Source organism: Giraffa tippelskirchi, chromosome 4 (genome assembly GCF_054371585.1).
Source record: "Giraffa tippelskirchi isolate mGirTip1 chromosome 4, T2T-mGirTip1v1.2.pri, whole genome shotgun sequence".
Taxonomy (NCBI): Eukaryota; Metazoa; Chordata; class Mammalia; order Artiodactyla; family Giraffidae; genus Giraffa; species Giraffa tippelskirchi.
In genome coordinates this window covers 85,723,666-85,750,183 of record NC_137278.1, presented here as the reverse complement: position 1 = coordinate 85,750,183, position 26,518 = coordinate 85,723,666, and the positions used below count along the sequence as shown (strand labels likewise).

General features: G+C 39.5%; 1 protein-coding gene across 37 annotated transcripts in view; it reads left to right on the top strand.

The window, feature by feature from the left end:
- The window catches only part of LTBP1 (latent transforming growth factor beta binding protein 1), a 453,402-nt gene that overhangs the window by 401,494 nt on the left and 25,390 nt on the right, over positions 1–26,518 (top strand). For all 37 annotated transcript variants that reach the window (XM_081590239.1, XM_081590236.1, XM_081590238.1 and 34 more), the window contains 5 exons: positions 8,136–8,312; positions 9,183–9,269; positions 9,890–10,018; positions 10,692–10,832; positions 11,812–11,982. In XM_081590239.1, coding sequence (XP_081446365.1) covers positions 8,136–8,312; positions 9,183–9,269; positions 9,890–10,018; positions 10,692–10,832; positions 11,812–11,982 — 705 coding nt within the window. The remainder of the gene's footprint in view (positions 1–8,135; positions 8,313–9,182; positions 9,270–9,889; positions 10,019–10,691; positions 10,833–11,811; positions 11,983–26,518) is intronic.

Sequence of the window (26,518 nt, the reverse complement as noted above, 5' to 3'; positions counted from 1 at the left end):
TACCCCATCATCTCATTCCTAGTTCTGTAGAATAAAAATCATTCATTTTATCAAAGATGTAATGGACCACACTTAATTGAGGAATAGTCTGTTCACACTTCTAGATAGAAGGGACAGTACCCCTATGTGCTTTTGTTAAATTACAAGTAGAGCAAAAGAAAAAAGAGCAGGTCCCTGCTTCATGCAGATCATCCTGTGGTTCTGACAATTGAACCCAAACAGCATTCTTGTTCTCTCTTCCCGGAGAGATCTAGTGCAGGTTTTTGTGTATGTACATATTTTTTTTTAAGGCAGGAGACCACGTATAATATCACTCAACTGTTATAGTTGGCAGAGTGAGTTTTTTAAAATGTATTTAGCTAACCTGTAAAATAAATTAACTTTGGAAGAATTTTTTTTAAATAATTTCTGATTGGAAAAAAAGACCTTTGGAGGAAAAAATTTAAAGACAGTGAAACCACAGTATTTAGAATGCAAACATTGTAAAATGCCATAAAACTCCTGAGGTCTTATTGTGTATTTGTAGTGGATCTATACCATAAATGTAGGTAAGGCTGAGGAAAATATGCTCATTTGTTATTAAAAAAAAGATTGGGTCAAGTTTCTTTCCACCTCCAAAAACCAGAGTGAGAGGAGTTTACTACCAAATTGTGCTTTTATTTTCATGAAAATTTCTGCTCGCTGTATATAGTATCTAAAATGAATTTTTAATAAGGAGGTGTTGATATTTGAGTGAACTGACATACCAGTTGAGTAAACCATATATATATGTAAACCATTTTATCTTCTTAATACAAGAGACACCCACACTGTTGCATTAGAAATACATTTTATCCATCTCAGTAGAACCGATTCAAATGTATTTTTTTTAATGGCTGAGTAATATTCCATTGTGTATATGTACCACAGCTTCCTTATCCATTCGTCTGCTGATGGACATCTAGGTTGCTTCCATGTCCTGGCTATTGTAAACAGTGCTGCGATGAACATTGGGGTACACGCGTCTCTTTCAATTCTGGTTTCCTCGGTGTATATGCCCAGCAGTGGGATTGCTAGGTCATATGGCAGTTCTATTCCCAGTTTTTTAAGGAATCTCCACACTGTTCTCCATAGTGGCTGTACTAGTTTGCATTCCCACCAACAGTGTAAGAGGGTTCCCTTTTCTCCACACCCTCTCCAGCATTTATTGCTTGTAGACTTTTGGATAGCAGCCATTCTGACTGGTGTGAAATGATACCTCATTGTGGTTTTGATTTGCATTTCTCTAATAATGAGTGATGTTGAGCATCTTTTCATGTGTTTGTTAGCCATCTGTATGTCTTCTTTGGAGAAATGTCTGTTTAGTTCTTTGGCCCATTTTTTGATTGGGTCGTTTATTTTTCTGGAATTCAGCTGCAGGAGTTGCTTATATATTTTTGAGATTAATTGTTTGTCTGTTGCTTCATTTGCTATTATTTTCTCCCATTCTGAAGGCTGTCTTTTCACCTTGCTTATAGTTTCCTTTGTTGTGCAAAAGCTTTTAATTTTAATTAGGTCCCATTTGTTTATTTTTGCTTTTATTTCCAATATTCTGGGAGGTGGGTCATGGAGATGGATGAAACTGGAGCCCATTATACAGAGTGAAGTAAGCCAGAAAGAAAAACAACAATACAGTATACTAATGCATATATATGGAATTTGAAAGATGGTAACGATAACCCTATATGCGAGACAGAATAAGAGACACAGATGCATAGAACAATTTGGTGGACTCTGAGGGAGAAGGTGAGGGTGGGACGTTCTGGGAGAATAGCATTGAAACATGTATATTATCGTATGTGAAACAGAACACCATTCCATGTTCGATGCATGAGACAAGGGCTCAGGGCCGGGGCAATGGGATGACCCAGAGGGATGGGATGGGGAGGGAGGTGGGTGGGGGGTCCAGGAAGGGGAACACATGTAAACCCATGGCTGATTCATGTCAATGTATGGCAAAAACTATTACAATATTGTAAAGTAATTAGCAAAAAAAAAAAGAAATACATTTTAGATCCTAGTGTTAGTTGCTCAGTTGTGTCCTACTCTTTGCGACCCCTTGGACTGTAGCCCTCCAGGCTCCTCTATCTATGGGTTCTCCAGGCAAAAATACTGGAGTAGGTTACCATTTTCTTCTCCAGGGAATCTTCCCCACCCAGGATAGAACCTGGTCTGCATTGCAAGCAGATTCTTTACCATTGAGCCACCAGGGAAGCCCTTGGTTCCTAGAACTTGCTACAAACAGGGCCTGGAGAGGAATGGTTTCTACAATTCCTTTTAAACATTTCCAGACACTTTACATGTCACTGCAGATGTGGTTTTATTCTCTAGGACATCCTTGCTAGGCCCCGCCATGCACGTGTTCCGGTGCTGTGCTGGGGCTGCGCCGCGGTGACGTCGTCTCCTTGCCTTCTGTGTTGCTGGCTGCACCTCGCCCCTACGTGTCTCTCTCGGTTTTCTTTCTCCATGGCTCTTTCTTTTGCTTTCTATAGTCTCTTCTTTCACCCAGTTCTGCCCGCTTTTCTTCTCCTGACTTCTCCAGTTTCTAGTAATATCTCCATCAATGAGCCTTTGTAAGAAGTAATATTTATTTATTTGGCTGTGCCACGTCTCAGTTGCGGCATGCGGATGTTAGATTTTTACTGTAGCATGCGAGATTTTTAGTTGTGGCATGTGGGATCTAGTTCCCCGACCAGGGATCTAACCCAGGCCCCCTGCATCAGAAGCACAAAGTCTTAGCTCCTGGACCACCAGGGAAGCCCCTCTATCCATGAGACTTTCCTTTCTCACCATCTCCCCAGCCTGCTTCTCTCCCAGGCTTGCTCCTCCCAGTGTCTTCTGACTTCTTCATCACTAAAAGCAAAACCAAGAAACCTCTGTTCCACCTGGCAAGTCCCTGAGGCGATTCTCTTCCAGTAGAGATTGGCATTGTCCTCTGCCTTAGCACCTGAGTGACAAACACATGTTTATGTGTCCCTGCCTGGGTTCTCAGGCTCCTCTGTGACTCCTTCCACAGACCACCACTCCCCTGCCTGCTCTACCCACACAGACCTAAGGACAGTTGTACTTTTATTCCTCACCTGTCACATCATAGTTTCTGGCCAAATTTTTTAAAGTCTATTTTTCAAGGACTTGATTTGAAATGTCGGCTCCTCTAGGCAGCCTTCTAGGATAGTCCTCTGCAGTGTGGCTTACATGCCTAGCACTTGATTTTCTTGCTCTGTCATGGCCTGATTCCCCACCTGATTGACCTCTTTACGGACGGCTACTGTGTGGAAGAATCTGCTTTGAAAGTATTTTTGCTCTTGTACTTCATTTCTTACCCTTTATTTTTTATTTCTTCCATGTCTTTTACTATCTGAAGTTACCCCCTTTCTACACTCTTCCTTTTTATTTGCATCCCTTTGTGTTTGGCCCATTCCTATTGTCAGTGCCTGTTTTCTGAAACTTACCAATGGCTTTCTTCTAAATTCCACTTGAAACACACACACACTTCTTATTTTCCAAGTCTTTGAATGAGAAAACTAAGAGGGGGTGGAATGAATTTCCAAGTTCTCTTTTATTTTTGGAATATTACATTAGAAGTCTTTTTCTCATAGAAGTATGAGTTTGTATCATTAGTGTCTGTGATGATTTTAATATAAAGAGAATAAAGCTTCCCAAATAATTCTGTTGAAAAGTAGTTTGCTGAGCATTATCACTGTCACAGAATTTTATAAATGGATGTCTTTTTCAGGATTAGGGGGCATTGTTTACTCACACATACTTGTAATGTGACTCTTTGGTTGCTGTCATCATCCTGTCTCAAGAGGGTCATGGAGGGGATTGCATCTCAAGGCCTTCAGAATATATTGCAAATGGAATGTCCGCTGTAACCAAGGAAATGTTCCAGATCTCCTCACCCCAGCAGCAAACCTAAGATTAGGCATATTTAGGGAAAGACTAAAGCAGGAAACAGTCCTATAAGTGAACAGCCACGTTCTCTTTCTGATGAAACAGGAGAGGAGAGCTTCTAGAAAGGGCAATTCACCAGTGGTACCTACTGCTCAAACTTGCTCCTTCCCATTCAGAGTAACAGAAGACCATCACACTGTACGTGGGCTTAACACTGAACTCCATGCCAGCAGGAATTAGCTGCTGCCCCCTGGGCAAAGGCAAAGCAAAATAACTCATGTTTATTGAGACGCTAGGAAGCTGAGCCCTGTAGAAGAGGTTTGGGGAAGCGTTAGGCACAGGACATTGGACCCAAGCTAAATGCTCTCCTCCAGAAAATGAAGATGCTATTTAATCTGTACTGTTTATCTCACGGAGAGTTAAATACTTTGCGCATTGCATGAAAAGACATTTGTGATAATTTCTTCAAAAAAAAAAAACAAAAAACACCCAAGTAGGAAGGACCAAAACCTCATTTTTTATCACCAGCCACACCCCCAGGATTAAAACACATACATTGCTTTTAATACACAGATGTTAAGCCAGCCTCTTAATACATATTGAAAAATCAGATATGAAAATACTAGAGGTGAAGTAATATATTTCCTAGAAGTCTGTGGCATGAGATATGAAGTACGGCTAACATTATTAATAAAATCTTTAAGAAAAACAGAATCAATTCTTTTCCAAGCTTGGCACCTTCTACATCATTTGATTTGATCTTTCAAAATTATTTTGTGATAGAAAAATTCCTCCCCTGGCAGCAGTGATGTAAACTCATAGAATTTTTTTTTTTTTTTTTAAGAAATAATATTACATGTATTTATTGATCAGATTGTTGCTTCGGTGGAAAAATGCTCTAGGAAGTTAATTATTTAAAGGTTAAGAAGATAGGGAAATGGTAGCTTTTCACAGAATGACCTTTATGGACCAGTTTTTTTTTTTTATAAAAAGGAATTTGCATCTCTTTCCAAACACGGATGAGGGCCTGACTAATCCTCAATTTCAGCTGTGTAAACACTGAACTTTCAAACTGCTTGGAAAGAAAATAAAAGCAGAACTTGTAATAACCAATGTAAAACCTGAATAATACAGTGATATTGATTATTTCTCTTATGCAATCACCTTAGAGTTTCCTTACAAAGAAAAAAGAAATTTTATTTCTATGAGTGTAAAGAACATGGTAGAAATAGTGTTTAAGTGTATATGAATTTTTTGACTCAGAAGCCTGTGGTCTCTAATTACCTATGAATACAGCAGGCTTCACTGAGGTGTTACTGTACAATATTCCATCTAGTCATAGAAACCACAACTTTGTACAAAGAGAAAAACAATTATTGAGCACTCTTTTAACAGACTGTTAACTTGATTGGCAAAGCTCTAGTTCTGTTGCTGAGTTGATTTATATTTCTAAAGGCATTCATTCATTAATAAGTAGTTGCAGTTTTAGGCGAATTGAATACAATGAGTGGAATTGTTCATATTAATAGGCTGCCAACTTATTTGCACATCTTGGGAGAAAGTTTATACAATTTTTATAGGGTTCATGATTGATTTAATATTAATTAAAAATACCCTCAATTTTCCCCAGTGATACCCTATGGAAGAGCTTGGGGCCCCTCTTGAAGAGGATGAAATGGTGGTAGTGACCCATTCCCTGAGATCCGGCAAAGCACTCTGTCCCCAGCACTCTAGAACAGCTAGTTGACACAAGGGATGTGACAGGTTTTATCCAATTTCACATACAAGGAAATGACTTAAAACCACTTCATAAACTGCATAGGAATCAGCATTTCAATTTTTTCCTGGATACTTATTCTAGGTTTGACTATGTCATCATATTAAGACTTAAAGTAGAGTGCAAGCTGAATTCTGTCAAACATAGAATAACTTGAGAATTAGCCAGAGTCAAGGGTCAGAGGGATCCTTTACATTCTCATTGATACTTTGCATTCTGGGAGTAATATACGCATCAAAGCTTTGTTTGCTACTTTGCTTGTTTTTACTGCCATAAGGGAAAAGGAAGGGCAGTAACTCTTCTGATAGAATTTTATGAAGTTACATGTCAAGGACACCTTTGTTATGTGATATATTAATCAGGTTTCTGCAGTCAGCTTGACCCTGCCAAAGTAAATATATAGGAAACTGTTATGAAAATAAATCATTAAACTTTCCTAATAGTATAATGATCTATCAACTTTTTTAAAAAATGTAGGTATTGAGATTAAAGTCTTACCCTCACTGGCAAGTGTTATGCTTTTGTTGCTAAGGTTTCTTTGGGTTAAGAATCTGTAGATAGCAATTCTAATGAAAATATTTCATTGGTATTAATCTAAGTAATTGTGATGGCAATAGTTATTGTTGAGTTGCTCATTCGTGTCCGACTCTTTGCAACCCAAGGGATTGCAGCACACCAGGTTTCCCTGTCCTTCACTATCTCTTAGAGTTTGCTCAGACTCGTGTCCATTGAGTCTGTGATGCCATCCAACCGTCTCATCCTCTGTTGCCCCCTTCTCCTCCTGCCCTCAGTCTTTCCCAGCATCAGTGTCTTTTCCACTGAGTCTGCTCTTCGCATCAGGTGGCCAAAGTATTGGAGCTTCAGCATCAGTCCTTCCAATGAATATTCAGGGTTGATTTCCTTTAGGATTGACTGTTTTGATCTCTTTGCTGCCTGAGGGACTCTCAAGAGTCTTCTTCAGCACCACAGTTCAAAAGCATCAATTCTTCAGGGCTCAGCCTTCTTTATGGCCCAACTCTCACATCCGTACTTGACTACTGGAAAAACGTAGCTTTGACTAGATGGATCTTTGTCAACAAAGTGATGTCTCCACTTTTTAATATGCTATCTAGGTTTGTCACAGCTTTTCTTCTAACGAGCAAGTGTGTTTTAATTTCATGTCTGCAGTCACCATCTGCAGTGAATTTGGAGCCCCCCAAAATAAAATCTGTCACGTTTCCATTTTTTCCCCATCAGTTTGCCATGAAATGATGGGACTGGATGCCATGATCTCTTTTTGAATGTTGAGTTTTAAGCCAGCTTTTTCACTGTCCTCGTTCACCTTCATCAAAAGGCTCTTTGGTTCCGCTTTACTTTCTGCCATTAGGTTGGTGTCATCTGCATATCTGAGGTTACTGATATTTCTCCCAGCAATCTTGATTACAGCAACTTTTTATTTGACATAGCATAAAACTAAAACTTAATAAATTCTAACTGGATCAGGCAGTAATTTGAACTCTATAGTATTTACTAGGTAATAGATTTTTTAAATCGTTTTTTAAAAGCACAAACTTGCTGATAGATTTCCAATCTGATGGGATGAAGTCATTAGTATTGTCTGAAACTAGATAGAGTTTTTTTTTTTTTTTTTTGACCAAACTGTGCAGCTTGTGGAATCTTACCTTAGTTCCCCGACCAGGTATTGAATCTGTGCCCTCATCAGTGAAAGTGCAGAGTCCTCACCACTGGACCACAAGGGAATTCACTGGCGGTCTTGATCATTTGTGTTCTATCATATCACCTTGTCTTTTAGACAGAAAGTTAGATGCACTCTGTTGGAATATATTTTCTTTAGGACACACTTGCGCTGGGACTAGAACCTGATCTTGAAATGCTATCCTGAGGCTTAGCTGGCTCTTACTCTGTTTCATTCAAAGTCATACAGTTGCAGCAATTTGAGTAGTTAGATTATTTTATAGACTCCAGTTACTGCAGTGTTTTTCTGGTTTCTTCCTCTGCTTCGCACTGTTCAGCAAAGATTGGGGGAGCATGGTTAACTCAATAACTATCTAAGGGTTAAATATTATGAGCGGCCTCACATCTCTGGTTCAGTGTTAGGGAAAATGTTCATTGATTTAAGTAGGTGTTATAGCCCAGTAAAGAATGGCTCTATGTTTGGCAAGAAAGCAGATATGGAAACTGTACTCACAGCCAAATTCACATGAATATAGTAATTGGTTAACGTCAAAGGAAATGATTTTGACAGATTTACACGTTGGGGGTGGGTTAGAAATCCATGAAAATTCAGGATTCAAGTGCGTTTTTATCTTGAAGTGGAAGAATCTGATACAGAATAGAAAGCAGCCTTCTGTAAATGAAGTGCCATTGGCACATTGTGTTTCGACTCCATTGTGATACAGGCAGATTTGATATATCCTGTCAACATTCTTTTTTGCTTTCTCTTTAGACTCAGAAGTAGATCAACCCAGAGAAGAAAAGAAAGAATGCTACTATAATCTAAACGATGCCAGTCTTTGTGACAACGTGCTGGCTCCCAATGTCACCAAGCAGGAGTGCTGCTGTACCTCTGGCGCTGGGTGGGGAGATAACTGTGAGATTTTCCCCTGCCCGGTCCCGGGGACTGGTAAGAATCAGCTGGGTGCTGTGTTCACACTGGTATTTGTTGTGTGCTGTTCATGGGTCTTGGAATGTTCTCATTTGGGTTATTGAAGCCTCAAAGTGCGACATCTACTGGTCCCTGCTGTAGTCAAATTGAGGAAAGATACCTTCTAGTGGGTTTCTAGAAGGCTAGAAACCAAACCCTGTCCCGCCTCAATATAAATTCTTGAACTTCTATTTATCACAGAATATGCTGTTATGGTGACATTCCATACAATATTTTGTCAGAAAGATAATTCAGTTTTATTCCATTTTTAACATAAAAGCAATGATTTTTTCTAACATTGACACAGTGTTGTTCCTAATTAGAGCTTGTATATTTAACCCAAGATTTTTCTTGATGGAGTCTTATTAAAACTTTAAAATACTAGTGCTCAAGTCGCTTCAGTCGTGTCTGACTCTTTGCGACCCTATGGACTGTTGCCCACCAGGCTCCTCTGTCCATGGGATTCTCCAGGCAAGAATACTGGAGTGGGTTGCCATGTCCTCCTCCAGGTAAAATACTAGAGACCATAGTAATGGTGAAATAAGTCATAACACTCCATAGCACTTATAAGTAAAACATGGATAAATAACATGAGTGAACTATCAAGTTTTTAAAAAAATTATAAGTAAACTTATGAGGTCATTAGGTTTATTTGCATCTACTTTGTAACTTTGAGATTGTACTGAATTTATTTGTCTGAATTAGATGGCAAGGTTTCCCTTTAACTTACTGAATTTGAGAAACAAAACTGAATTTAAAACATACTCGTGGGGAAAAAAAAACACTCATAGAAGATTTTTTTTTTTCTTTTTTCCAACTTTTTTTTTTCCTTGTCTCTTCTGAAATCAGCTGAATTCACTGAAATATGTCCTAGAGGGAAAGGTTTTGTCCCCTCGGAAGAATCCTCTTACGACGTTGATGGTGAGAACTATAAAGGTCAGTTTCAAGCAGAAACTAACTTGCAATGAGTGTTCATATCTGACATTCAAGTAGAAGCATGGCTTGTGTTCGAATTCTACCCAGTAGTCTCCGGGTAGAACTGTGGCTTGGGAATTAGAACGTGTAAGACTGTATGATGGTGGGACTTCACTTAAGATTCTGAGTTTCCACCTCTGAAATGATGTTTCAAAGGCTGTCATGAGGATAAAATAAGGTAACATATGTAAAAGTACTTAATATAAAATTCTGTACTTTAATAGATTTATTCTTTTATTCCAGGACAATATTAGAAATCGTACGTTAGGACCAATATAAATTTGATCATTATGTTGGCCTTTAGTGGTTATCAACAAAGCAAAGATTTTTGGTTTTTTAGAAAGCATCCTACTTTGCTAGGACCTTTTACTAATGGCCATAGATTAGTGATAAGGAATGGAAAAGAAGAAAGCAAAAGTCGATATGCTTTATACATTTCATGTTATTAGCTTGTAATTCTAAAATAAATTCCAGATTTTTTACTTTGGTGAAATTGAAACTACACATATGAGTATTTCCTTATTAACCACTCACTTTAACATCTCAATGATAGAGATATTATGACCATTTTTTCCCCATAGATGCAGATGAATGCCTACTTTTTGGACAAGAGATCTGCAAAAATGGCTTCTGTATGAACACTCAGCCTGGTTATGAATGCTACTGTAAGCAAGGGACATACTATGATCCTGTCAAATTGCAGTGCTTTGGTAAGTTTTAAGAGGATATTTTGTGATGTGCTGTGAAAAGAGATGGGAAAAAAATAGTACTGTGTGTATAAAAAGTTTCTTAGAATCTAAATCTCATGTTGAAAAGATCTGTAAATGTTTTATGAATCTTTTTCTTGAGCAATATTTAAGAAAATAAAAATCCTTCAAACTACTGTTTGAATAGATTTTGAAGAGTTAATATTCAGTGTGGAATTATAATTCAGGTCACTGGTATAACTGAAGTGTTCTTTTGGTCTGGGGAGCCTCCTGTTTCATCACTCATACCATACACTGAAAGTCATTTTTAAATACGGACCCAGACTTTAATGCCTAAGCAGAAAACCATATATACTATGCAGAAAAACATAGCAAGAGGAAATAATTTTAAAACTGTCATAAAGAGGCATTTTATCTTAAATTTCTAAGTATATCCTGTTCTTAAATGTTTTCTTTCCTTATTTAATGTCAGCAGCTGTAGGGCAATGTTATTTTTCCCATCAATACAGCTTAACATTTTTATAGTCAGAGCTGTTCTCTTTTGGATGATGATGTGTAGCTAATTAAAATGTGGCAGACCTTGAAATCTGGACTAAATTTAGAAGTGTATTAAGTTTGGTTAAGTGTATGAGGTGCAACTGATTGCTGATTTTCTTTCATTTTTTTTTCTCTTAAGATATAGACGAGTGTCAAGACCCCAACAGTTGCATTGATGGCCAGTGCATTAATACAGAAGGCTCTTATAACTGCTTCTGTACCCACCCAATGGTTCTGGATGCTTCGGAAAAAAGATGTATCCGACCAACTGAATCACATGGTATGTTTGGATGTGAGAGGCAAGTCTGTGTCCAAATAAATGTCATAAGGTTTTCCTTTTGACTGAAATGTGAGCTGTCGGAAAATAGAAAAACGGATTCCTTGGGTATTTTGAAAAAATTAAAATGAGATGCTAAGAGAAAGAATAAGTTTCGTATCATCAATATGCAGATTTAACACCCTGCACATACTGATTTAATGGACAACAGGACAAGGAGTGACTGAGCAGATGGCAGTGCTCTTCCATACCTGAGGGTTGATCATATTTAACCCTCGAAGGCAACTGAGTAAGATGTAAGTTGAAGGGAAAATAATTAGGTTTGCTTGACTGGATAGAGGACACAGGTGAGACTGGGCAGAGCAGAGGGCAGAATTCATCGGTGGTGGAGGCTCCACAGTCCATGGTAGGAGTCCCTGTTCATCCCTGAAAAGGTGATGTGCTCCTAATAATTGACTTAATTGATCAATGTATCAGCACATTCAGGAGACTGCTTTGGTTGAAATCTATTGAAAAGTAGAAAGGTTAGAATTAAGAACCCTAGGATGAAGTGTTACTCATTCAGGGCTTTGACAGATGAAAAGGATGAAAAAGGCTGAATCCCCAAAATTTTGTGTAGAAGGAAAAGGTAGGATTTGACAGAGGAGTAAATGTGAAAAATCAGATATTGGAAGAATAAGAAGTCCGTCAGGATTATGAAGTACAGGCAAGATTGTGGAGGGTTTTACATAATATGGAAGCTACAGAGGGACGGGTTTAAGTGGAACATGATGGACAGGTTGAATTTCAGCGGATGGAATGACACCCAGTTGGAAATGACAGAGGTTTGATCCATGGAAAGACCAGGCTGTCTTCAGACTTTTACTTGGAAGTCATGCTTAGTAATCAGGATGGAAGCTTTGAGACTCGCTGGCTTCTGCCACCGTGTCTGTGAAATAGGAGTGGCACTGTAATTGTCATGGAACCATGTCTTCCCTTTCAGAACAAATTGAAGAAACCGACGTCTACCAAGATCTGTGCTGGGAACATCTGAGTGAAGAGTATGTGTGTAGCCGGCCTCTCGTCGGCAAGCAGACGACGTACACGGAGTGCTGCTGTTTGTACGGAGAGGCCTGGGGCATGCAGTGTGCCCTGTGCCCCATGAAAGATTCAGGTGAGCCCTTACCAACGCCTGCTGCTGGAGGTGTTTGTAAACCAGTTCTTTTCACCTCCTTTGGAAGCTGATAATTCTCTTTTACTTAAATATCTTCACCTTCACTCCTGATATCTTCCTTTCATCAGAGGGTTATGTGTGTGCACACATGTGTACGTGTGTGTGTGTGTGTGCACACACACATTACGGGAGCAAATTACATAACATCTGACTCCTGGTTCACCTCCAATCCAGACATTGTCATTAATTTTTGAAACCCTCATTTTATTTCCCTCCAAAGAATGATAAATGACCCAAAGAAATATAATGCGTCTTAGCAGTTGGTGGCATAAGTCTTGAGAATTTATATTTCCTGATACTTCTTTTTTTTCCTACAGTCCTCCTCACTTCTGATAGTTTCTGCTTAGAGCAAAAAGTATCAGGGACTAGACACTCTCCATAGGTCAAAGCTCAAGTTTTTATGTCAACCTCTTTGTGGGAGAGAAGGGTTCCCCCCCTCCACAGAAGGGTTAGAACCATGAAGGAAAAGAGTATAAAGTAAGTGAAATGTATTTGAACAAATCTTGACTTTCAAATTGTAGTGTGTGCATGCCAAGTCACTCCAGTTGTATCTTGACTCTTTGCAACCCTATGGACTGTAGCCTGCCAGGCTCCTCTGTCCATGGGATTCTCCAGGCAAGAATACTGGAATGGGTTGCTATGCCCTCTTCCAGGGCATCTTCCAGCTCCAAGGGTCAAACCCACGTCTCCTGTGGCTCCTGCATTGCAGACACATTCTTTACTGCTGAGCCACTGGTGAAGCCCTGCAAGTTTTAAACCTGGGGTCAAACGGAAAAAGTGGGATCAGCGAAGCTCTCAGTTTCCTCCCATCTCTTCATCTGGGAGGAGGGCTTGAAGGGCCAACTCTGGTCTCCAGGCTGGGCTGTTTGGTGACTATTGTGGTCTGTGCTGATTGCCTATTTCTTTTCTTACCACTGCAGCTACTTATTGCCTGTTAAAGGAAAGCACTTGAAAGTCTTCGGTATAGCATTTTTGTCTTTGACTATAGAATTGGTTGTTAAAGCTAGGAAAATACTGTGTGGGTATAAAGTGCAGGAGTTCGTAATGAACAAATTCTCAGAATGGCAAAGAGGGAAAGAATTGCTCGGAAAGAGGAAATGCTCTAATTTTTAGTTAGTTAGAATGTAATTTTCCAATCATTTAATAAATTAGCTTTTTAGCTTAGAAATAACTTAAAACCAAGGTAGCATAAAAAGAAAGTAATTTGAAATGCCGTAAAAGGAAAAGGAATAAATAGCAAAGGGGGAAGGACATACACATAAAGATAGAGATGGTAATGCTCATAGCCCAGAAATGGAAAGAGGGTGGTTTCTGGGGCCAGAAAATGCAGGTCTGGAATTCAGAGATGCCCAAGGCAGCGGCGTGCTGCTGCTGCTGCTGCTAAGTTGCTTCAGTCGTGTCCGACTCTGTGCGACCCCATAGACAGCAGCCGACCAGGCTCCGCCATCCCTGAGATTCCCCAGGCAAGAACACTGGAGTGGGTTGCCATTTCCTTCTCCAATGCATGAAAGTGAAAAGTGAAAGCGAAGTCGCTCAGTCGTGTCCAACTCTTAGCGACCCCATGGTCTGCAGCCTACCAGGCTCTTCTGTCCATGGGAGTGTCCAGGCAAGAGTACTGGAGTGGGGTGCCATTGCCTTCTCCGGCAGTGGGGTGAACTGGGGTAAAAGAACCTCACCCAGTGCAGCTCATTTATAAAGTGATGGCATCGATCCTGTTGAATTGTTGTGAGAACTGGGAGGATTTAGGTGGAGCAGGATAACCAGGAGTGTGGCAGATCATTACCATCACTGTTGCCTCTGTTCCTGGCAGATGCCACAAGGAGAGGAAGATGAAATCTGAGGAAGTGAATATAATATGTATGACTTAAGTCATCTTCTCATGATGCTTGGATAGCTCAGATTTTTCTACTTAGGCAGTGTTTTTATTGCTTACTTTTTAAAATATATGTATGTATATACTTCTAAAAAATTAAGAGGTTATGTCCCCTTCCACCTGCCCCATCATAACTGACTCTGCTCCTTGAAAGTGTTCACTCTTTTTCTTAAATTGAAGTATAGTGTTGATGTATCATAGAAGTTACAGGTGTACAATATAATGATGCACAATTTTTAAAAGTTACACTCCATTTATAGTTACTGTGAAAAATTGGCCATATTCCCCATGTTGTACAGTATATGCTTATCGCTTATTTTATACCTAATAGCTTGTACCTCTGAAGGTGTTCACTCTTAACAGTTGGTTTTTTCATCATCCAAGTCTTTAATTCTATGTATTGATTATTGCTATATTTTAAGTTTTATATTAGTTATTATACATTTATATTTAAGAGAATATTTAAAGCTGAAATTGTGCCATTGATTTTAGGCACTTTTTTTTTTTTGGTTTACTCTTCAGCATCTCTGAAATTGGGGGTATCATATAACTGGCATATATTAATGGCTACAATCTATTTTTTCACATCTTAATGTCTATTATTTCAGGATATATTTTACAGTCTATGGTGTCATAGAACTGGTGAAAGTTGATAACTTTTAAATGGATATGCAGGCTTTGTTTTATGCATGTGCAGGCATCTGTTCAGTTCAGTTCAGTCGCTCAATCATGTCCGACACTGTGACCCCATGGACCGCAGCATGCCAGGCTTCCCTGTCCATCACCAATTCCCAGAGCTTGCTCAAACTCATGTGCATCAATTTGGTGATGCCATCCAACCATCTCATCCTCTGTCATCCCCTTCTCCTCCGGCCTTCAATCTTTTCCAGCACCAGGGTCTTTTCCAGTGAATCAATTCTTTGTATCACGTGGCCAAAGTACTGGAATTTCAGCTTCAGTATCAGTCCTTCAATGAATGTTCAGGACTGATTTCCTTTAGGATTCACTGGTTGGATCTCCTCGCAGTCCAAAGGACTCTCAAGAGTCTCCTCCAACACCACAGTTCAAAAGCATCAATTCCTTGGCGCTCAGCGTTCTTCGTAGTCCATCTCTCACATCCATACATGACTACTGGAAAAACCATAGTTTTGACTAGATGGTCCTTTGTCGGCAAAGTAATGTCTCTGCTTTTTAATATGCTGTCTAGGTTGGTCATAGGTTTTCTTCCAAGGATCAAGCGTCTTTTAATTTCATGGCTGCAGTCATTATCTGCAGTGATTTTTGGAGCCCAGGAAAATAAAGTCAGCCACTGTTTCCACTGTTTCCCCATCTATTTGCCATGAAGTGATGGGACCAGATACCATGATCTTAGTTTTCTGAATGTTGAGTTTTAAGCCAACTTTTTCACTCTCCTCTTTCGCTTTCATCAAGAGGCTCTTCAGTTCCTCTTCACTTTCTGCCATAAAGGTGGTGTCATCTGCATATCTGAGGTTATTGATACTTCTCCTGGCAGCCTTGATTCCAGCTTGTGCTTCATTCAGCCTGGCATTTCGTATGATGTACTCTGCTTATAAGTTAAATAAGCAGGGTGACAATATGCAGCCTTGATGTACTCTTTTCCCAATTTGGAACCAGTCTGTTGTTCCATGTTCAGTTCTAACTGTTGCTTCTTGACCTGCATACAGATTTCTCAGGAGGCAGGTCAGGTGGTCTGGTATTCCCATCTCTTGAAGAATCTCCCACAGTTTGTTATGATCTACACAGTCAAAGGCTTTGGCGTTGTCAGTAAAGCAGAAGTAGATGTTTTTGTGGAATTCTCTTGCTTTTTCTATGATCCAACAGATGTTGGAAATCTGTACAGGCATATCTTGGAGATATAGTGGATTCAGTTCCAGACCACCACAATAAAGTGAATATTGCAATAAAGCACGTCACCTGAACTTTCTGGTTTCCCAGAGCACATAAAACTTAAATTTACATTGTAAAGTATTTATGTCTATTAAGTGTACGGTAGCATTATGTCTGAAAAAAAAGAGTACTGCCTTAATTAAAAACACTGTATTGCTAGAACATGCTAGAAACTCCTTTATGAAAGGTTCTGCACGTGTTTTCATTTTATTCTGTCCCTGTCCTGATCCTGTGATATTTAAGTATTTGCTGCATGTAAATCTGATGGCTTAGAACCATCATCTAAGTTATCTTTTTGCTGGTTGAGGGTCTTGCTTTGATATTGATGATCGCTGACTGATTAGGTGATGGTTGCTGGAGATGGAGGTGACTGTGGCAATTTCTCAAAAGAAGACAACAGTGAAGCTTGCCATCTCAACTGATTCTTTCTTTACAAATGATTTCTTTGAATATGCAATGCTGTTTAATGGCATTTTACCTAGTGTCAAACTTACATCAAAATTCAAGACAATCCTGTCAAACCCTCCTGCTGCTTTCTCAACTAGTTTTACGTGATATCCCAAGTCCTTTGTCTTAACATTCACTTAAGTTTGCTGTCTCATATGGGTGGGGTTTGTGGCAGCCTAAAACAATTACAATGGTAACATTGAAGATCACCCTAATAAATATAGTAAATAATAATTGCAATAATGTGAGAATTTCCAAAATGTGACACAGATAGGAAATGAGCAAATGCTGTTGGAAATATGGTGCCAATAGACTTCCTTGATGCAAGGTTGCCACAAACCTACAATTTGTTAAAAAAAAAAACAACGCAGTAAAGCAAAGCATATTTAAACAAGGTCTTCCTATACCATGTTTTATGTAATCACCTCCAGCATTGGACATTTGGGCTGTCTTCCCCAACCCTTGTCCTGACCCAATCGTGATTTTCCTCTTAAAACCAACGCTGCAGTGAACCTTCATGTATGTACCTTATATGTAGCTTTGGAAGTATCTTACTAAGAAAATTCCTGCAAATGAAAATACTAGGTCAAGAAGTATGTGAACTTTAAATTTACTTTTTATTCTCCAAAAATACAAGTTTACACTTTCTCCAATGACAATGTTTGAAATGCCTTTTTCATCATACCATTTTAGCACTAATAACTTTTAAAGACTAGTCATCTTTAAAATTGTTATAATATGCTCAAGAAGGGTATCTTATATGTGTCTCCCTTATTTCTAGGGAATTTGAGCATCTTTTCCTTGTTTATAGATGATTTATTATTTCTTTGCTAGTGAATTATTTATTATATCCTTTGACCATTTCTTTGATTGGACTTTGCATCTTTTCTTACTGATTTGTAGGAGCATTGTTGCATATTCTATTTACAACCCCAACCTTTGGGTTCTGGCATGCTTGCTGTTATGGACACTCCTTTATGAAGATTCTGCATGTATTTTCATTTTAGTCTGTCCCTGTCCTGATCCTGTGATATTTAAGTATTTGCTGCAGGTAAATCTGATGAGCTAGTGCCTTTGCAAATCAAATCTAAGTTCAAGTTAGATTTGACTATTCAAGTCATTTTGGTGTTAGAAATTAATTTTAAAATATTACATCAGTTTTTAATCATTTATTTATTTTTGACTGCATTGGGTTTTCATTGCTGCACGTGGGCTTTCCCTAGTTGTGGCACTCGGGCTTCAGCAGTTGTGGCTCAAGGGCTCTCTAGAGCTTGGGCTCGGTAGTTGTGGCATACAGACTTAGTTGCTGTGAGGCATGTGGAGTCTTCCAGACCAGAGATGGAACTCATGTCCCTGCATTGGCAGGCAGATTCTGAACCACTGGACCACCAGGCAAGTCCCTCATCAGTTACTTTTAACTGAGATTTTACAAAACAAAATTTTAAGTGTAAATTCAAACAAATCATGTGAACAAATACATACTGTGTAATATTTTTTTAGGAAAGTATGTGGTATGAAGAAATAGTGGTACCACTATTTAAGAAGTTTAGCATCACTGCTGTACTCGTCCTAACTTAAACATGCGTAGTACTGCTGATAAATTTTCCAAAAAGAATCTCTATACTTAGTCAAATCCTCAAAATCAGTGGGTTTTACCCTTTTATTTTTAAAAAATGGTAGTCTTTTGACAGTTGAAATATTATTTTAACTTCAAACATATAAATTCATTAATACTGCTACTTGTAGGGAGAACAACAAGTTAGGCTCTCAAGGTATTGGTGAAGGACCCTGGGGTTCCAAGAAATACATATTGAAAACAACTATTCTGTTTCTGTTGGCATATAGGAAGTAAATAGCGCAGAAGGAGTGTTTCTTACATAGCCCTGAAATTATGGGCCTCGGACTAAACTTCGGGATACCCTGAATCCAGGGAGAAGTCCATGGCAAAGTTAAGCAATTTTTGCATAGGCCCTGTGGTTAGCTGGCATTTCCTTGATTCGTACCTGATGTTCTGATCATATCTACACCAAACCGTCTCCCACTGAGCGTGTTTCGCTAGAGGATGGCAAGCAAGAAGGGCCAGAGCTGAGGGGGGAGCACATGGACTCTGGAACCTGGTTGCCTGGGTGTGAATCCTGGTTTGGCAACTTTCTATCTACATAGCCTTGTTCCTTTGTCTCTCTGGGCCTCCATTTCCTCCCATGAAACTAGTATCACCTGCCTCACAGGGTTGTGATAAGAATCAAATACATTAACACATGAACACCTAGCACAGTGCTTGACACATGTGAAAAGTGAAAGCGTTAGTCACTCAGTCATGTCCCGACTCTTTGCGACCCCATGGACTGTAGCCTGTCAGACTCCTCTGTCCATGGAATTCTCCAGGCAAGAATACTGGAGTGGGTTGCCATGCCCTTCTCCAAGGGATCTTCCTGACCCAGAAATTGAACCCAGGTCTCCTGCATTGCAGGCAGATTCTTTACTGCTTGAGCTACCTAGCAAGTATGCAAGCACAAAGGAAGCATTAGAAGATTTTAGCATCTACTGCTACTACTGCTAGGTGACTCAGGCCAAATGAATTTTCAAATGTAACTGAAATCCAGGGTTCTTATAAAGTACACAACTACCTAATAGCATCTGGACATGAATTAAGGATAACAAATGCAGAAATAATATCCTCATATAAAACTTTCTCTTCTAGACTACTGCTTCATCAACATTAATGGGCATGCCAACTACATGACAATCTTATTTTTAAAAAAGACAGATTCTGGTTTCTAGGTGGAGGGGAGGTAGCCAGAATTCTTCATTCTTAAGTCCCAAGGCAATGCAGCTGCTACTGGTCCTTGGACCACACTAGCAAGGTTCTTGAGATACCTGACAGCATTCAAGCTGATTTTGTTAAAACTGCCTTTAATGCTGGTATTAATTTTTCAAACAGGAAGCAGAGAATGTGTGAATTTTAAAACTGATTTGCTTGTTCTGCTACTGAACCTTTTAAATGATGCTGTTGAGGGATCTATGATAATTGAGAAAGGACCACGTTGTCTATCTGTTAATAAAAGCCCTGGGTGAATCCCAGCCTGTCACTGAGCCTTCCAATTTCCCAAGGAGTGCAGCACTGCTTTGGGGAACAATTAGTTACTGATGGAAACAGTGCTGGAGGAATTTAAGGAATAAATCACAGTGCTTGTCATCAGCTTTGAGCATTAAAGTACAGTGCAAAGTAAAGCGTTGGCTCCAGAACAGGCTTTCACACTTCTGGTCCAATAGGTCATGGGCACTAATTCTTGCTAAGGCAGCAACTGCATCTGAGGATTCTGGTAGTTGGGGAAGGTAGGAGTGGCTCGCTAAATAGTGTTCTCTGAAGTTCGATGGCAACGTGTAGATTGGTACCACATGCAGACTGGTACCACATGCAGAGTGAGTGAGTGGAGGTTGATGGATTGTGTCAGGGTAACTTTACATGAGATTTGCCTTGTTGTACCATTCAGTACATTTCTGGGGCTGCATGGGGTCCCATTTTAAGTCTCAGCTACAGTCTGGGAGGCCAAACACCAGGCCTTAGGAAAAGGTTTCAGAGGGCTGAGAGCAGCACTGCGGTGAGTTTGTTGAAGTGGTTGTGTACGGACAGCCTCCCCTTCCTCAACTTCTGGAATTTCTCTCATTCTTGCCCCGGGGTCCTCTTCTCCTTCCCCTCTCAGTAACCTCTAATCCTGCCTGTTCTTAAAATGTTTTTTTTTTTTGTCTTGACTGGGGAGGGAAGTGCTGAACTGCTTTGGGAGGACCATCACATCTGGACTCCTTATCATGCTATCAAAGCCAGCCTCTGAGAGGAAAAGCTATTTGGAAAACCAAGTCAGGAAAGACAAATGATTGTATCCATGTTATGAACGGCAGAGGGTGGCCATTGTTTGATCTTTCTGTAAACTTTCATTGTCATGCTACAAGGAAGTCATGAACTCTGCAATCTGGAGTTTATTGGAATACGAGTTTTATGTAGCTTGGTTTTTCTGGGTCTCCATCTGAATAAAAAACGATGGTAGCTAACGTGTATTGCTCAATGCCAGGCATGGTCAGGATGCTTATCATCAATTAAGATCAATTAAGATAATTATCCCAGCCATCCTATGAGGTAAGTATAAAATTACTTCCTTTTGGGGAGAGAGGAACTGAGGCACAGATTACATTAACTGCCATGGTCAGATACCAGGAAACGGCAGATTCAAATCCAAGCATTGGCATCTGTGCTCTCAACCACAATCCGTGCTCTTAGCGTTACTCCAGTCCCTGCTGCCCCAAGCTCTCACAGCTCATCATAGATAAACAGTATCACTTAGGATATAAAAGTGATAACGAAAAATAAAAAGCTGAGATTTTTTTCCATCTCCTCACCCTGTTGTGTGCTAAGAGAGAAAATCTATATAGCTTTAGAGCCAGCCAGTGAGCTTAGCCAAGCTAGACTCTGTATCAGAGTTAAGCACATAGATAACAATACATTCTTGATGAATTAATGGATTAAAACAAGTCAGTAATTCTCAGTGAATTAAACTGTTGATGATGCCTAGCACTTATCTAAATAAACCTTTAATGTTTTTATTTATTGCTACTTTTAAAAATATAAACTTAAATTTTCTGAGAAAATGTACATGATATATAGGTTGCTCTTATCCTATGGAAATAAAAACCAGTTGACCTGCAAATGAAAGAAAATGAGACACATTATTGGAACACTGGAATCTAAAGTGCTTAGGGATCCCAGTGTCTGTGGTTATCTTGTTAAAATAATTAGACTTATGTTAAGTAAATTGTTAAAATAGTTAGACTTACTGTGAGAAAACTGAACATAAAGAGTTAATAAAGTCTAAAATTGAGAAGTTAAGAAATTTTGAGGGAAGACTTAGTGTGTTGAGAGAGCGCCACCTATTGGTTGATACAGTGTACTGCACCACCGGTGTTTTAACCTCTGTTTACTCAGTCATTTTGGACCCTGCGACCTCATGGACTGCAGCACTCCAGGCTTCCCTGTCCTTCACCATCTCCCAGAGTTTGCTCAAACTCATGTCAGTTGAGTCCGTGATGCCATCCAACCATCTCATCCTCTGTTGTCCCCTTTTCCTCCCACCCTGGATCTTTCCCAGCATCAGACTGTTTTCCAATGAGTCAGTTCTTTGCATCAGGTGGCCAAAGTATTGGAGCTTCAGCTTCAGTCCTTCCAGTGAATATTCAGGGTTGATTTCCTTTAGGATTGACTGGTTTGATCTCCTTGCTGTCCAAGGGACACTCAAGAATCTTCTCCAGCACCACAGTTCGAAGGCATCAATTCTTTAGTGCTCAGCCTTTTTTATTGGCCAGCTTTTACTTTCGTACATGACTACTGGAAAAACCATAGCTTTGACTATACAGATCTTTGTAGGCAAAGTAATGTCTCTGCTTTTTAATACACTGTCTAGGTTTGTCATTGCTTTCTTCCAAGGAGCAAGCATCTTTTAATTTCATGTCTACAGTCACTGTCCACAGTGATTTGGGAGCCCAAGCCAAGCCCTCTTTCACCTTCATCAAGAGGCCCTTTAATTCCTCCTCACTTTCTGCCATAAGGGTGGTGTCATCTCTGAAGTAATAACTTAATGCAAGTCAGGCATAGAAAGGTGACAGTGAGGTTTAAAAAAAATCTCCAAGGAAACTGAAGTACCACAAAAGAAATTGACAAATGCTTTAAAAGTTTTTAAAAATAACTGCTACTAATCGAAATGCAGAGGCATGGATCCTTTCAATTTTGCTTGGAGAGCTGTTTAAAGATACAGATATATAGGTTAGATTTGATTTGAAAACTCTGGTTGCACAAATACAGATTATTACATTACCCGCCATGCTCAGATACCAGGGAGTGGTGGAGTCAAACCCAGGCATCAGCATCCATGCTCTCAACCACTCAGGGCCAGGAAGGAAAATACACTCATTACAGCATAAGAAAAAGTTGAAATCAATTCTGTCAGTAGAGAATTCTGTAGATTTTAATATGGATTTATGTCTAATTCTTTCTTTTTAAAAAGTCAAATAACAACATGTTTAGGGAACTATTATATGCAGAGTGTAGTTACTAAGAACCATGTCTGAAATGCAGTCTAAATTATTTATAGTTTATCTGTTTTCAGTTAAATTATTTATATATTCCTTCATTTCATTATTTACTTGAACACCCTACTATGTAACATCTAGGCCATAAATTTTAGAACAGATATACAGTTTGTATTTACAGGAAGTGTAAAATTCTGTAGAACTGACATAAAGTTATGCTGTATTGCTAAATTAGAAGTTCATTCCTCAGTATTGCTCTTTTAAATGCACAGGTAACATCCTTTTTTAATAAATCCATCATTTCCTATGCAACATTATTTTTCATACTTCCTAATAACTTCTCTACCCCCAATTTTTTTATATGGTTTTGCAGGAGTGAAGTTAGCTGGAATCTCTCTTTGAACAATCGAGCTAGTGATTTCTTCCATATCCGTGCATGGCTCTTACATGTTCCCAAAGATCTTAGTGTAACAAGTTTCATAATACCCTTGGAGGTGTGAAGGAAGACAAGGATTTGACTCATGGACTAAACTTGAAAAAATATTGTAATTGGGCAGTGGTTGCAAAAGGCCTTTCAGCAGTCACGGTTTAAAGGCTTTTCCAAGAACTATGTTTCCAAAGAATGTTAATAATAACTTTGGAACATCCTACATGTGAGGCACAGTGCGTAGTCACCGCCTTTGGTTTGGGCAGTCCGGGGATCTCGTTCTGCTTTTGGCACTGCTTCTGTCAATTGCACTGGACGAGTTACTTCAGTTTCCTTTATCCCAAGTTGAGAACTCTTTTGAGGTTACAGTAATTAATACTCTGTAAGTATGAGAGCATTTATCATTGTGATCATAGATCCTGATTATTATGATTAAAGAAAGTTTAGCTGTTAATAAACTATAGTGGAGAATTTAAATCAAACTGGAAAGAGACAAAAGATCTCAGTCGAGTGGCTGCCACATGTATACACTCTGTACATAGAGTATACTCTCAGCGGTAAGTGGTCCACTTTTTTGGGACAAAATTCTTGGTATCTATGGAACTAGATTAAATTGAATACTACCGAATGGCAAGTAAGCAGTTTATATTGCTTCTTCTTGAAAAGATGCTTTATATTTATTTAGAAGGCTTTTCCTTACTTTCCTGAAAAGAGTGAAAATACTTCTCTTAACTATGAAAGGCTTATTACAAAATAAAATTTAGTAGTGAATTATGCACATAGAACCTTGTTGTTTAATGTGATCCTTACATTGGTTTCCTCATTTTTGTAAAATAGCAGTCCAACATCTGCCTCAGGATTGACCGAGGGATAAAAATGTGATCACGCATCATGAGATGCTTGACACGGAAGAAATGCTTGGTAGGTGTTAGCAGTGATTATAAATCAAATCTTGTTCCAGGAAGTGAGTTGACCTAAGGCTTATTCCCCATTGTCACCTTGCTATACAGTGCTAGAAATCTCTTTGAAAGTAGGCAAGAGGCAAAGACAACGCGGGGCAGGAGTGCGTTTGGGGACTGACATAGAGCCAGACAGCTCAGCAGCCTCCGAAAGAAGCTGCTGCTTCTGTGTCCCTGAGGCTCCTGAGTTGCCAGTGTGGTTATGCTGTCTGAGAGAGGCCCGGAAAAGACTGGTCAGGGTTGGGGTTTTTGTTGGGCCTCATCTTTTAGTTGTGGCACGTGGATCTTTTTGTTTTTTTTTAGCTTGGCAGCATGTGCCCTCTTTAGTTGCAGCGTTGGAGTTCTTAGTTGCAGTATGCAGGATCTAGTTTCCTGAGCTGGGATCAAACCCAGCATCCCCCTACCCCGCACCCCCACCCCCGACGCCAGCCTTGGGAACACAGAGTCGAAGCCCCTGGCCCACCAGGGAAGTCTGGTTGAATTCAGTATATTCCATTTATCAGTGTTAAAATCCAGACTTACCTAAGACTTTAAGTTCAACTTAAATATTTTGTCCTTCTGTTTATAAATCTCATACTTTTATATAAAGTAAGATCCATTTTTATTTTGTGACGTTTATATATCGCAAGGAACAGATTAAACTTTCCTTGAGAGTTATTTCTATATCAAAACTCTGTTAATTAAATCTCTTAACACTTTGGCCTCTAATGTATAAACTTTATGTATTTGATTTTCTCGCAAGCACTTTATAGAGCTGAAAGGGCAGCCTACAATCCTAACAAGCATTTTCTTCTTAAGTATTTAAGCAGCTCTTATAAAGTTAATAAACGAAACTTAAAATGCAACACATTGAATTCCCTAATGAATTTAGATAGTATTTACTGACCTAATAGAGTTCTGTTCATTCTCATGTAACTTAAAAATACTACATATTTCAAATTGAGGTCACAAGGCCTGTCAGATACCCTACTATATGGTTTTCTTAAACATTCTAGACATATTAAATAGCAGCAACAACAAAAAAAACCCTTACTCTCAAACCTTAACGGTACAGTAATATTCTAGACTTGCTGTATGTCATTATCTTCGCAGCGGCGTTAGCATCTTAGGCCAACTGAGGACATTGGGAAGGAAAATCCATGACAGCGATTGTCAGTTATCAGAGAATTAAGATCCGGACATGAGACGTGTGTACTCAGAGTTTGAGTCTAAGTAGCCATGCATGTGATAAGCAAGGCACGTTCTGTGTTCCCGTGTTAACAGGGGATCCTGAGCATGCCTAACGTGCATTGTTTTTATAAGCAATATCTTCCATTGCAGTGACTTTCAAGGGAGTAATAGAGAAGATAGCATTAATAAGAGCTTTTCTATAACTGCACGTGAAAGTGAAAGTTGCTCAGTCATGTCTGACGTTTTGCGACCCCATGGACTGTAGTACATGGAATTCTCCAGGCCAGAATACTGGCGTGAGTAGCCTTTCCCTTCTCCAGGGGATCTTCCCAACCCAGGGATCATAACTCCTGTCAAGAATCAGGTACCTTCTGCTGAAGGTATGTGCTCACCTTACTGAGATTGCCTACCACAACGATGACAAACTCCCCCTGTCCCAGTAAGGACAGCTTGGTGTAGTAGTCCGGGTTCTCCAGAAAAACAGAACCAATAGGAGAGAGTGAGATTGAGATTGACTGACTGACTGCTGAATTCATTCATTTTAAGGAACTGGCTCACATGAGTATCAGTCAATTCAGTCATTCAGTTGTGTCTGACTCTTTGCGACCCCATGAACTGCAGCACACCAGGCTTCCATCACAAACTCCCGGAGCTTGCTCAAACTCATGTCCATTGAGTTGGTGATGCCATCCAATTGTCTCAACCTCTGCTGTCCCCTTCTTCTCCTACCTTCAATCTTGCCCAGCATCAGGGTCTTTTCCAACGAGTCAGTTCTTCACATCAGGTGGCCAAACTATTGGAGCTTCAGTATCAGTCCTTCCAATGAATATTCAGAACTGATTTCCTTTAGGACTGACTGATTTGATCTCCTTGCAGTCCAAGGGACTCACAAGAGTCTTCTCCAACACCACAGTTCAAAAGGATCAATTATTTGGTGCTCAGCTTTCTTTATGGTCCAACTCTCATATCCATACATGACTACTGGAAAAACTATTGCTTTGACTCTGTGGACGTTTGTCAGCAAAGTAATGTCTCTGCTTTTCAATATACTGTCTAGGTTTGTCATAGCTTTTCTTCCAAGGAGCAACTGTCTTTTAATTTCATGGCTGCAGTCACCATCTGCAATGATTCTGGAGTCCAAGAAAATAAAGTCTGTCGCGGTTTCTATTGTTTCCCCATCTGTTTACCATGAAGTGATGGGACTGGATGTCATGTTAGTTTTCTGAATGTTGAGTTTTAAGCCAATTTTTTCACTCTCCTCTTTCACTTTCATCAGAAGGCTCTTTAGTTCTTCACTCTCTGCTATAAGGGTGATGTCATCTGCATATAGGAGATTATTGATATTTCTCCTGGCAATCTTGATTCCTGCTTGTGCTTCATCCAGCCCAGCATTTTGCACGATATACTCTGTATATAAGTTAAATAAGCAGGGTGACAATATGTATCCTTGACGTACTCCTTTCCCAATTTGGAACCAGTCCATTGTTCTATGTCTGGTTCCAACTGTTGCTTCTTGACCTGCTTACAGATTTCTCAGGAGGCAGGTCAGGTGGTCTGGTATTCCCATCTCTTGAAGAATTTCCCACAGTTTGTTGTGATCCACACAGTCAAAGA